This window comes from Acomys russatus, chromosome 24, assembly GCF_903995435.1.
Source record: "Acomys russatus chromosome 24, mAcoRus1.1, whole genome shotgun sequence".
Classification (NCBI taxonomy): domain Eukaryota; kingdom Metazoa; phylum Chordata; class Mammalia; order Rodentia; family Muridae; genus Acomys; species Acomys russatus.
Genome location: NC_067160.1, coordinates 53,666,740 through 53,679,421, shown reverse-complemented (window position 1 = coordinate 53,679,421; position 12,682 = coordinate 53,666,740). Strand labels below are relative to the sequence as shown.

General features: G+C 55.2%; 1 protein-coding gene across 5 annotated transcripts in view; it reads left to right on the top strand.

Moving 5' to 3' along the window:
- The window catches only part of Rapgef1 (Rap guanine nucleotide exchange factor 1), a 119,814-nt gene extending 110,176 nt beyond the window's left edge, over positions 1-9,638 (top strand). For all 5 annotated transcript variants that reach the window (XM_051166140.1, XM_051166139.1, XM_051166142.1 and 2 more), the window contains 10 exons: positions 1,622-1,706; positions 3,689-3,781; positions 4,448-4,633; positions 5,051-5,135; positions 5,271-5,365; positions 6,580-6,658; positions 6,732-6,833; positions 7,281-7,378; positions 7,957-8,085; positions 8,563-9,638. In XM_051166140.1, coding sequence (XP_051022097.1) covers positions 1,622-1,706; positions 3,689-3,781; positions 4,448-4,633; positions 5,051-5,135; positions 5,271-5,365; positions 6,580-6,658; positions 6,732-6,833; positions 7,281-7,378; positions 7,957-8,085; positions 8,563-8,713 — 1,103 coding nt within the window. In that variant the 3' untranslated portion in view covers positions 8,714-9,638. The remainder of the gene's footprint in view (positions 1-1,621; positions 1,707-3,688; positions 3,782-4,447; positions 4,634-5,050; positions 5,136-5,270; positions 5,366-6,579; positions 6,659-6,731; positions 6,834-7,280; positions 7,379-7,956; positions 8,086-8,562) is intronic.
- Positions 9,639-12,682: the final 3,044 nt, after the last annotated feature.

Below are 12,682 nucleotides of genomic sequence, written 5' to 3'. Positions count from 1 at the left end.
AAGGCCACTGGAGACAAAAGGACCTTAAGCAGGATGCCATGTGAGCACTAGAGTGGCTCAGGCTTCCACCCAGAAGCCAGGCGGTACCGTAGCCCAGAGTCCGCAGCCAGCTCATGCTAAGAGTTCTAGTGCCAGCAGGCCTGGCCTGTGTCCAGCATGGCACAGCACAGCCATCTTTCAGTCTTCCCTCCTCTTTTTTTTTTTTTTTTCCCTGAGACAAGGTTTCTCTGTGTATCCTTGATTGTCCTGTAACTCACTCTGTAGACCAGAGATCCACCTGCCTCTGTCTCCCATGTATTGGGATTACAGGTGTGTGCCACCACACCAAGCAAGTCTAGCCTACTCTCTGTCTCACACATGAATTTCTTTAACTTCCAGCCTGTGTAATAAGGGCCTGGTGCTCAGCAGCACACTTGCACACACCCTGCAAGATGCCACTGGTTCCACTGTATGCATTCTTCCAGAAACAGATGTATGTTTTGGCCCCATCTCTGATTTCTTTTTCTTTTCTTTTCTTTTTTTTTTTTTTTTAATATTTATCATATATACACAGTGTTTTGCCTGCATGTACACTATAAGAGGGCATCAGATCTCATTATAGATGGTTGTGAGCCACCATGTGCTTGCTGAGACTGAACTCAGGACCTTTGGAAGAGCAGCCAGTGCTCTTAACCTCTGAACCATCTCTCCAGCCCCCATCTCTGATTTCTTGCCTGGCACTCGTTCTAGAAAATCCCAGCATAAAGTGAGTTGGTTACTTAGAGAACAACTATGAGGCTGAACACAGTGCAGGAACCAGGCCCTGTGCAGCCCCAGGGCAAGAGCAAGCAGACACTCCTGGCCACCGTGTAATGGCATAAAGTGCCATGCACAGCCTTGAAACGCCTGCACCCCAGAAAAAGGGAAGGTGTGAGAGAAGGGCAGGGAGGCTGCTCTGTGCCCAGAAAGTAAAGCGCAGATAGGACTGGTATGCACCCAGCCATATGGTAAGCTTTCTCAGGTCCACTGTGCTGAGCACAGCCATCCCTGAGCTAGCCCACTCTGTCTCACATGACATCATAAGTCACAGCAGTCAACGGGGCTCTAGGGACCTTGGAGAAGCAGGAGTCCTCGGTTGGCAATACCCTTTCCCTTAGGAAGGGGTGGGTGCTACCAGCCTAAGGCCTCCAGCTACTTGGGGTGTTGGGCCTCGCAGCTGCCCTTGCCCTTTGTGGGCAGCAAGCCTTCTAGCACACAGCCACTCCAGCCTCCCCTTAGGACTTAGAATGGAATTTCCCCAAAGTTTTTAATTACTAGACTCTGTCCTCTGAAAGTACTGCCACTGGTTTGACTACGAGGACCTGCAGGCAAGTTTGCACTATCTTTTCCCATAGCAGTGAGGGGCCATTGAGCCATTAGCCTTAGGGTAGCATCTGCCCTTTACCCCCGCACAGGGCTCACTGAGTAAATGAAGTTTGTTTCCCTCACTGGGCCTCAGGCCCTCCCACGGTGCAGTTCCCAGGCAGCCCATCAAGTAGCCAGTGCCTGTGAGATGAAGGATGCAGGACACAGGCCGGACCCATGCTGCAAGCCACAGCCCACACCCTGGGCCCTACCTAAATGGCCCTTTGTGTCCCTGCAGATCTGGTGCTGTACTGTGAAGCCTTCCTGACGACCTACAGGACCTTCATCAGCCCGGAGGAGCTCATCAAGAAGCTGCAGTATCGATATCCTTCCCAGCCTGGGAGACTGGTTTGATTTCTTTCATACCGTTTCTAATTATATCACTGAGGAAACCGAGGCTGGGCATGTTGAAGTAACTGACTTGCATAGTCCCACCAGCCCTTCCTGGGTTAGGACCAGGCCACCAGCCTGTTCATGAAGGCACTGCCCCCTCAAGACCTGGGGTAGCGCTTTCACCTTTGCAGTGGGGCTCCAGTTCACACCCCAGCCAGCCATGTCCTGGCCTCACTCTCACAATATGGTTGAGGAAAATGGGAAATGACATGGGGGACATGTTGCACTGTTGGGGGTGGGCGAGACCGCTGGGTAATTCAGGAAAAGCCTGAGAAAGGTTGAGGAGGGAAGGAGGCAGGTGGCCCTGCCAAGGGCTTCCTGCAGGTTCTCACACTGAGTCCTGGATGTCCAGTTGATGGAGACCAGTGGACTTAGAGAGGAAAACTCAGCCAGGTGTGGTAGCACATACCTTTGGCTCCACTTGGGAGGCAGAGGCAGGCAGATCTGTAAGTTGGAGGCCAGTCTGGTCTACAAGGTGAGTTCCAGGACAGAGTTCCAGCACAGAGAAATCTTGTCTTGCAAAACCGAGGAGGAAAAGGAGAAGGAGGAGAGGGGAGGGGAGAGAGTGTGTCAATGACTTCAACGCAGACCTGGCGCCTACTGCCTGCCCTGGGCATGTAGCAAACAGCTCCTCCACCATCCTCGGGGGTTGTCACTCCCTGTGTTAGTGGCCGAGACCCTGTGGTCTTTGAAGAGCCTACTCTTCTCCTTTCTTTGTACTGGGCCTGCCTGGGAACCACGCTACTAGGCTACTTCCCAGCCACATAGTCTGTGACTGCCATCTGCTGGACAGCCGCTGTCACAGGGGCAGCTCTCCACCTTCTTGTGTGCTCCTCTGCCCAGGCTTCTACTGACTAACCTCCTGGGTCTGTCAGGACATGTGTGGTCATTTCCCGTCTGTGGACTCTAAGCACCTGCTCAACCTGGCCTAACGAAGACTGTCAAATACATCTGCCATGAACATGTCAAACCCGACGTGTATTTGCATGTGGGATCCCACTGGGCTGTAAGACCATTTTTATTTTTGTTACACCGTTTCCAATGGCACCATTGAAACCAAGACCGAGTGGCTGGCCTGCATATTCCCACCTCCAACCTCTACTGCCGCCCTTTTTCTCAGCCCTTCCCCCTTTAGCCTCAGCTGGCAAGTTCATGGAGGCATTTCCTCCTCAAGACGTGGGGCCACACTTTGCTGGGGGCCAGGTAGACCCCTCTGGGGATGGTTCCCCTTGAGTGCCAAAGCGCAGAATCATTGGGCACAGGGAGGAGTGTGAAGAGTTGATGGGGACAGAGCAACAGCAGGAAAGTAGACCCGGGCTTCAGCAGTCATGCGTCAGGCTATCATGAGACTGGGGACGCCGCAGAGTCTGCTGCCTCCAGAAGGAAGCGCCAGCCTGCCTTTCCAAGGCGCGAGCTCTCAGGAGCATCCACGCCGTTGTGGCCTCGCGAATGTGGAAATGATCTCCAGGTAGAAGCCCATAGAATGCAGAGGACGCCTTCGGGGCCTGTTCACTCTCTGGGCCCTGGGTCTTACGGATGTCTGGACAGGGACCTGCTCACTGCCCCTGAGGTCCACCACCATGACTCTCAGTGTGTCAGCACTCAGTTCACCACACAGACGGCCTGGATGGTGCCAGCGATGATCCTACAGACCTTCCAATGTAGCACTCAGGAACAGCTTCTGCAGCCAGCAGCCTGGGCCGGATTCTGGCTCTATACATTCCCAATATTCCCAATGCACATAGCCCAAGCCTTTGCGTCCATAAGCTAAGCCTTCACTCACAGGGTTCCCAGCACCATCATGGCTGGCGGGGGTGGGGGGGGGAGAGCGGGAGCAGGGAGGGGCGGGGGAGAGGCTCAAAGTTAGCGTGCCATACAACCCCTACCTTATGGACCTTAACCCACACTTCACATACGAGAAGTTCTCTCCCTTTGCTGACACGTTCAAGAAGCGAGTCAGCAAGAACACATTCTTTGTGCTGGTGCGAGTGGTGGATGAACTCTGGTAAGTAAGTGCCTTGCCCCGCAGTCCCAGGAGCGCTTGGCAAATGCTCAAACCCATGTGCATGAAGTAGGCCGCTAGCAAGCCATGGGGGTGCTGCAGGCCCCCTCACCTGAATCCACCCACTGTGGGCGTGTGCACCCCAGCACAGAGTGCTGCCCCCTGGTGCCGCTGTTTCATCCCTTCTCCCCAGCTCTGAGCGTGACAGACGGGGTGGGACGGGTGTTAGTGCTGGAGTTGTTGTAGGGTGAGCCCCTGCTGTAGCTGGGACTGTTCTTCCTGTGCTGTCTCAGTTCTCAGTAAGATACACTCAGCACATAGTGGGGCCGAATGGAGGCTGCGTCTCCCAGACTCACCACAGCCATGATTCCTGCCATTTCCACACCGGGTGTGCCCTCCAGTGCCTTCTTGCTCTTGTGTGGTGCCTATATGGTGTGAAGGTCAGGAATGGAGGAGCTCAGGGGAGATGAGGGTCGCTATAGGCTCCTGCCTGACATCTCATCACTGTGGGCTTAGACCAGGGGCTTCCTCAAGGCAGAAAGTGGCAGTATGTTGAGTGAATTCGCAGGGACCTGTTGCAGAAAGGCCACACCCAGAGCTGTGGAGGCTGCAAGTGCGTCCCCAGCTGGGGCCCTGGCCTGCCGTTCACCAAGTGCCCTTGGTCCTTAGCCTGGTGGAGCTGACGGAGGAGATCCTGAAGCTGCTCATGGAGCTAGTCTTCCGCCTAGTGTGCAGCGGGGAGCTCAGCCTGGCCAGGGTACTTCGGAAGAACATTCTGGACAAAGTGGACCAGAAGAAGCTGCTCAGGTGTGCCCACTCCGACCAGCCTCTGGCAGCCAGGGGTGTCGCAGCCAGGTAAGGAGCCATTGTCTCAGCCAGCCCCACGCTGCAGGTCAGAGCTGAGCCCAGCAGCTGCCTTTCCCCACAGCCCTGTGGTGAGGACAGACCCTGGGTTCCCATGGCTGGGCCTCCACGATCCCTGTGGAGCATGGCATCATGTACTGCCGGAAAAACACTGGAGCTGCACAGACAGGAGATGAATGTTCTCTGGGCTGTGGTCAGCTCTGGACTGATGTTACTGCCTGTACCACCCTGACTTCCTAAGAGCCCTCTGCCTGGCTGGTGGGGGGTGTTGGGTGGTAGGTGTAGGTAGGCAGGGGAGGGAGAGGAAGGAAGCCAGTTACCCTGAGTGCAGCCCTGTGGCCCCGAAGGGCCCCTGGAGCTAAGGCCTGCAGCACTGCCCCCAACCATGCCTCTCACGCTGTGTTCCAGGCCAGGGACCTTACATGATTTTCACAGCCATGAGATCGCAGAGCAGCTGACACTGCTGGACGCTGAGCTTTTCTATAAGATAGAGGTATGTACTGAGTGGCCCTGCGAGGGGAGGCGGCTCTCTGCCTGGAAGCTGCTGCTGCTGGCTGTCCCTAAGGAGAGCCCCGCCCTCAGACCAGGAGCACCAGAGGCCACAGTGCCACCTGTTGTTTCCGAACAGATCCCTGAAGTGTTGCTTTGGGCCAAAGAGCAGAATGAGGAGAAGAGCCCCAACCTGACCCAGTTCACTGAGCACTTCAACAACATGTCCTACTGGTGAGAAGGAGCCACAGCACTTGCTCAGGCGGTCTGGGTGGGGCAGTCCAAGCCTCCTTGGCAGAGAGGTTGAATGGTCAGTCCTCGGATCTTTCCAGAACCCTGGACACTAGCCTTTAAGTATGGGCAGCAGACAGAAGGCAGAGCTGGTTGGGGTGGCACCATAGATTCTGCAGTTCTGAGAGGAGTGCCAGAATTGATTAGTAATGTCTGCAAGGAGGAGACATTCTTTCACCGTGTGCTGCTCATTGCTACCCTGCAGTTCCCATAAGCCACGAGGGCTACAGCGCACCTGATTGCCTGATTGCTTAGCAAAGGAATGGATAGTTAAGGCTTTGATTTGTCCCTGAATTCTTTTTTTTGGGGGGGGGTCTCTCTACATAGCCCTGACTGTCCTGGAACTCGATCTGTAGACCAGACTGGCCTAGAACTCAGAGAGTGCTGGGATTCAAGGCTTGGGCCACCAACTCAGCTTGTCTCTGAATTTTTAAAGCAAAATGAAGGCTGTCCATGTGTGTATATCACCGGGTCATTTTGCCTTTTCAACATGTGACCAGGTGCCACCACCTTCTACTGCATGCCCCAGGCCCTGCCCCACATGCCTGCCATGGCCCCAGGGAAAGGTCTTATTGCTTCTTGGGGCCTTGCTTCGCCCCCTTCATGGGAAGTGCCCTCCCCTCAGCAGTAACCACCATTGCAGTCTGAGTGTGCTGCCGACTAGGGCAGACAGGAGCTGCTGAGCCTCCTGGCCACAGTCTGTTACTGGCTTCAGGAAGCCCCAGCTGTACCCTTTGGAGAGGTGACTAGAGAGTGACACCTCTCCCTGAGTAACACTGCAGTGGCCCTTGGGAACCACAGGAGACTGAGGCACCACGAGGCCACCAGGGCACAGGGGAGGCTTTTTGCTAGGTTCTGAGTTCCCATCCCCTATTGAAGGGCTCAGTGGTTTCCTGCTCATCTGGCAGCTGGTTTCTGAGCCAGCATCCAGGCCCCACGACGCCTCTCTCTCTGCCGAAAGATGCTTCAATCCCCAAAGCTCCGCGCAGAAGCCAAGGTCTCTATTCTGGACCCCTGGGTGCAGTGAGCACCCTGAGATCGGGGATCAGGGTCATGCTTGGCCTTCAGGCTCCAGGAGCTCACGTGCTCCACCGGCCAGGGCCACCAAGCCTGTGGAGGGTGGTGGCCGCGTGTCACTGACCTGGCCCTTCCCGCAGGGTGCGCTCCATCATCATGCTGCAGGAGAAGGCCCAGGACCGGGAGAGGCTGCTGCTCAAGTTCATCAAGATCATGAAGGTGCCCAGAGCTCTCCCCACGCCTCCTCAGCCCTGCGCCGCCCCCCCCCCCTCACCCCTGCCTCTCTTTGCAGCACCTGCGCAAGCTAAACAACTTCAACTCCTACCTGGCCATCCTCTCAGCACTGGACTCAGCACCCATCCGCAGACTGGAGTGGCAGAGGCAGACCTCAGAGGTAGGCGCTGGGAAGTCTGGGCAGCCGGAGTGGACCTGAGTGAGACCAGCATGGATCCGCATCCGGCCACTCACTCCAGTGAGACCCACTTCAGCTTCCGTGTCTGGTCTCTCCAGTCCGCGGGTGCTAGGGCTTTCACAGGTGGGTGTGGGGGGGTTATCAACTCTGTGGCCTGGGCCTTGGCTTTTCCTGCCGAGTCCATCCACAGTGGCTGCTCTGGGCTTTAGCAAAATGAGTGCTAGATGAAAGGCCCAGTGAGCCCACAAGATGGGGCGTCTCTGACGACATGTATTCACACCTCACGAGGGCATTTCACACAAATAGGCCTGAGGCCCTCTGCCACAGAGCCTCAGCTAACACCGTTAACGGGCATCCACAGGGCCTGAGTCTGGCATGCTATGGGCACCTGGCATCACCACATATCACTGACCCACTTCCCTCCTGCAGGGCCTGGCGGAGTACTGCACATTGATTGACAGCTCATCCTCCTTCCGAGCCTACCGGGCCGCCCTCTCAGAGGTGGAACCCCCATGTATCCCGTACCTGTGAGTTGTCTCCCCTCCCAAAGCACACCTGATGATACAGACATCTCAGCTTTAGTGGAGTTTTTTGTTCTTTCCATCTTTCAATTTGCATTTTAAGTGTGTGGTGGGGGTGGGGGGGTTGTGTACCATGTATACAGTAGCTCACAGAGGTTAGAAGCTGGGAACCAAACCCAGGTCCTGCACAGGCAGTAAACTCTTAACCATGGAGCAATCTCTACAGCTCCAGTTTTTATTTTAATCTGTTTGACACTTCAGTTTTACACTAGCAACCATACCCCTGTCTAACTCTGCAGCCAGGTCAGCCTCAGTCCTCCATAGCCAGCATTTACCGTCTCCAGGCTGCTCAGTGCTCATTCTTGAGGGTCCACAGGAGGCTCTCACCCAGAGGGCAGAAGGCAAGGTTTCATGTGGGTTGGAAGACCTCCTGATCTGCTCAGGCTTGCTCCAGGGTTCAGCAGCTGCTTGTCATGGGCCACAGTTGTCATCCTATTCTGGCGGCAAAGCCAACTCATGGCAAAACAGCTGCCTCTTGAGTCTGCCCCCAATACAGTAACTGCCTTCTGTTTTCATCCCCTCAGAGGTCTGATCCTGCAGGACCTGACCTTCGTACACTTGGGAAACCCAGACTATATTGACGGGAAAGTGAACTTCTCCAAGAGGTGGCAACAGTTCAACATCTTGGACAGCATGCGATGCTTCCAGCAGGTGTAAGTGCTGCCTGGGACCAGCCTGGCCCCGCTGCAGGGAAGGGCACGCCAGAGGGCCAGGAGCCTGCATCTGTGCGGTGGAGTCTAGTCCCTGCTCCCCCTGGATTTTATCAGGACAGCATGGGTAGAGCCACATAAGGGGTCAACTCCTTGTGTGGTCCATGGCCAGGGCCTGGCCTATGGTTGTGGCCAGCTTGTCCTCCAATTACAAGTCAGGAAGCAGGAGGCTAACAATGTAGCCTACCTGGGTCTAGGACAGTAGGGGCAGCCTGGGCTCACAGCCCACTCAGGATGGCCTGAGTGTACCATGTCCCAGAGCAGTCTGCCCAGGCTTCCCATGAGGCACTGCTGGAGTGATGTTGGAGGCTTGGAGCTTGCAGTGGGCTGCTCACACTGTGCTGTCCCCTATTGGGGACAGTGATCTGGGTTGCACCCCACCATAGGTTCTGGCCTCTCTGACTGCCCCTCTCCCTCCAGGCACTATGAAATCCGGAGAAATGACGACATCATAAACTTCTTCAATGACTTCAGTGACCACCTGGCTGAGGAGGCCCTATGGGAACTCTCTCTGAAGATCAAGCCCAGGAACATAACAAGGCGGAAGACAGACCGCGAAGAAAAGACCTAGGAGCAGACTGGCTGTGAGAACGCTCGAGCGGCCAGGGGAGGACCTGGACCGTCCCAGCCTCAGAGCCTGTCCATGGCTTGGCTGTGTGGCAGCACCTGATCCTGCTGGCCGGTTTCCTGCCTCCCTCCCTGTGGCTGAAGCCCCAGGGTTCACCATGAGATGGCCAGCAGGCCTCAGGACTGGTTTGTGTACTGGTGGCCCCTGGTCTGGCTCCCTCCTGTTCCCTACTGTCCCTCTCCAGCTGGGGAGCAGCAGACCAGGGAAATGGTAGACTTCACCCTCCCAAAGCTGCCCTAGCCTTCTCAAGTGACAGAAGAGTAGAGGCCCCCGGCCCCTTGGGTGGGCTGCCCTCCAGGGCACCTGGAGCCGGGGGAGAGATGGTGGGAAAGGGCCACGGCAGGAATCTTCTGCTGTCCATTCCCCGCCTTTTAAACGTGGAGGATGAGGCATGTGGGCCTGGCCCATGAAGCATGAGGGGTGACAGGCAACAGCTACGGAGCTGGCACTGCTCACAGTACTGGCTCCAGGCCTTCCTACCATTCATGGCCCGCTAAGGCTCACCTGCTGGGCCGTGGCAGCACCACCAGTAGCACCTTCCATCCTGTTGCCCCCACCACTGGTCCAACCCCAGCCCACATCACTGGCACTCTTGCGGATCAGGAAGAGGAAGCAAAAGGGAGAGTTCATGCTAAGCTGGGGCCAAGGCTGTGCTTCTGAGTGGGTCAGAGAGTGAGAATCTTTAGTGACCTAGGGAGAGGCAAGCAGCCCCTCCATGCTTGCTGTGTGCCTTAAATGCCATCTCCTGTCCCTTTCAGGCCTATAGGCTTCCCTCCTACTTCGCCTGACCCCTGGCAGCCAGCAGGTCCTGGGCCCTTGTTGCTCCCTGGGAATGCCTGTTGTCCCTGAGAAGGCTGAACAGGCCTGGGATGCCAGGGCCTCAGGACCCTCCTGACTCCAGGCAGGCTTCCTCCCCAGTGTAGAGCCAGCCACTGCTGCTGAGGCTGACAATCTAGTCAGGGTTCGGTTCTGGGCTCTCCCTGGCCATGGCCCCACTGTAGGCTAGTTGGCAGGGTGCAGGTCAGAATCCAGAGGTGCTGCTGGCCCTGCCCCATGCCTCCAGTCCAGCTGTGTGTGGTCAAGTGGGTACCAGGATCCCTGTGCTTCCTCCACCCAGTTTTCACAGCAGAAGAAAAGAGCAAGAGCGCTGGCGGTCACTCTGAACCCTTCCTGGGTCTTTTAGCAGCTCTTATCAAAAAGGGACTATGGGCTATTCTCCCCCCTCTCCTGTTTATTTGTGCTGTAAATAGAGAGGGGACCTCTATGGACAGCCCCTTGGCCAGCGCCCCTCTGGCAGCAGCCGCCGCTGGCTTGTTTTAAGGAGTGTGTATGGAGTCAGGCTCGTGAGCCGCGTCGTGTGAGTCTGATTTGTCCCTCTTTTTCAGGTCCTTTCATTTCAGTCTTTGCATCCTGCTTCCTGTCCTTCAGCAGCTCTGAGTGCTGCTGGGTGGGAGTAGGGAGCACTGTGCACACAGGGCCCCTCCTTTCAGCGCTTGAGAGGCCCCTGCAGCCTCTCGTAGCACAGGCCAACATCGGGCCTCGCTTACTGGTGCTGTAGCAGACAGAGCGTGTCTGTGGTCTGGCACCTACTGGTTCCCAAGCGTGAGCCGGGCAGAAAGGAAGGCTCAGCTGCCAGGCCCTCCTGCAGGCTAAGCACAGGGCCAGGGCAGCTCTGGAGTGTCGGTGTGGGGACCTCGAGGTGCGATGTGTGGGTTTAACTTATTAGCCAACAGGCTTCCCCAGTCACCTGCCTCTGGCTGTGGCTGAGCCCAGTGCTCACTGCAGCCTGGCTTCCACGTGTCTGTTTCTTGGGGGTGGGGGGCTGGGAGAGCTATGAGGATCGGTCTTTGTAGGCACACTGAGCAGCACGGACAATTTGGTTCCTAGCAGAGGCCAGCCCTTCCTGCAGGTATGGCCTGGCCAAGGCGAGGGCATAAAAAGGCCACATCTGGCTGACCCTTGAACCGAGACACCTGCCCCATGCCCCCCAGTGTGATGCTGTAACATAAACCCCCACTAACCTGTCTGACAGTGCATCTTCCTACAGACGTTACAAGCGCGAAACTTTTATATGAAAGAAAAATAAACAGACAAAGCCCGTCTGATGCCAAGTCTGTGTGCAGGCTGTGTTGTGACCTAGCTGAAGGGGACAGGTAAGGTGGGTCCTTAGGGCTCTGGTAGGCGTTGGGAACCCACGTGACAGGAGAGAGCTGACTCCTCCAAGTCATCCTCTAGCCTACACACACACACACGCACACACGCACACACACACACACACACACACACACACACACACACACACACACGTTCACACGAGGAAAAAATAAAAGTGAATATGCAAGCGCCATGCATACCCAAGAGTTGCACTACTCTACCCTGGGAAAAGGGACTCCCAGGGTAGGATTCAAGCACCAGGCTTTGAAGTAACTGCCTTTACAGTGGTTTCTGCCTACAAGTGTTGAGGAAGACAAGCCATGAAATGTCGTTGGACCTTGGGAGGACAGCTCACAGCCAGCGCCTGACTAAAAGAGCTGGAGAGACAGCCTGGTGTGGTGGTGCACACCTTTAATCCCAGCACTCAGGAAGCATAGACAGAAGGATCTCTGTGAGGTTTTTTAGCACCACCACTGCCTAGCCTTTTTTTTTTTTTTCCATTTTTGCTCACTATGGTGGTTTGTGCCTTTAATCCCACCATGCAGGAGGCAGAAGCAAGCCGATTTCTGTGAGTTTGAGGCCCGCTTTAAAGGTGTGTGACACCACCCAGGTTCTGCCACTATTCTGAGCAACATTTTTAATTTCCCAACTTAAAAGTGGTTATGGTACACCTGGCGTGGCAGCGCACACCTTTAACCCCAGCACTCAGGAAGCAGAGGCAGGAAGATTGCTGTGAGTTCAAGGCCAGCCAGGTCTACAAAGTGAGTTCAGGACAGCCAAGGCTAAGACAGAGACTCTGTATCAAAAAACAAAACAAACAAAGTGGTTATGGTTGGGTTTTGTATATTTATTTTGTATCCAGCCACTTTACTGAGTTGCCTTCTGGCTTTTTGTTCTTTTTGTTTGTTTTTCATGATATGCTAGCTACAGAATCATCTCTTCTGGTTTTCTTCTCCTTTAACATATTTTATTTATTATTTATCTTGGGAGGGGTGTGAATGGGCAGATGTGCGTGGACGTACCTCAAAGTTTATATGGCGCTAAAGGAACAGCATTGAGGAGTTGGCTCTCTCCATCTACCACGCGTGTGTTCCGGAGGCTAAACTTAGGTTGTCAGTCTTGGTGGCAAATGCCTTTACCTAATAAGCTGTCCCCCACGTTAGCTGGTGACTGTTCACTGTACACAGTGCTGAACTGTCCCCCACTTTAGCTGGTGACTGCTCACTGTACAGTGCTGAATTCCATCTCCTCCACTTTACAGTCCAGACTCCACTTCCTTGTTTTTCGTATCAGCTGCAACTTCACAACAGCATCAGGTAACAGACACTGGAGCTGCATGGTAAGATCCCGGGCCCGCACTCTGGGCAGCTTTATTAATCACCACCCAAGGTGTCCTGAAGCAGCAGCAGTTTAAACCAAACCCCAGGGAACTCAGGACCTCCAAAAGAGCCTTCTAGACACCTTCCCACAGTGATTGTTTATTTGGGACAGGGTTTCTCTGTGCAGCCCTGGCTGTCCTGAAACTAGCCCTCTGTAGACCCAGCTGGCCTCAAACTCAGAGATCTGTCTGCCTCTGCCCCTCCACCCCCCCCCCCCGAACACTCCCCCCACTCCTACCCTGAATACTGGGATTAATAGTGTGCTCCACCACTGCCAGGCTCACTGTGACTTATTTAAAAAGTGTATGAGGACGATGTAGTTGGCTGTTGGGTACTGTGAGGTACTTCTGAGGCATCTATCAGCCTGCCAGAAAGTCTT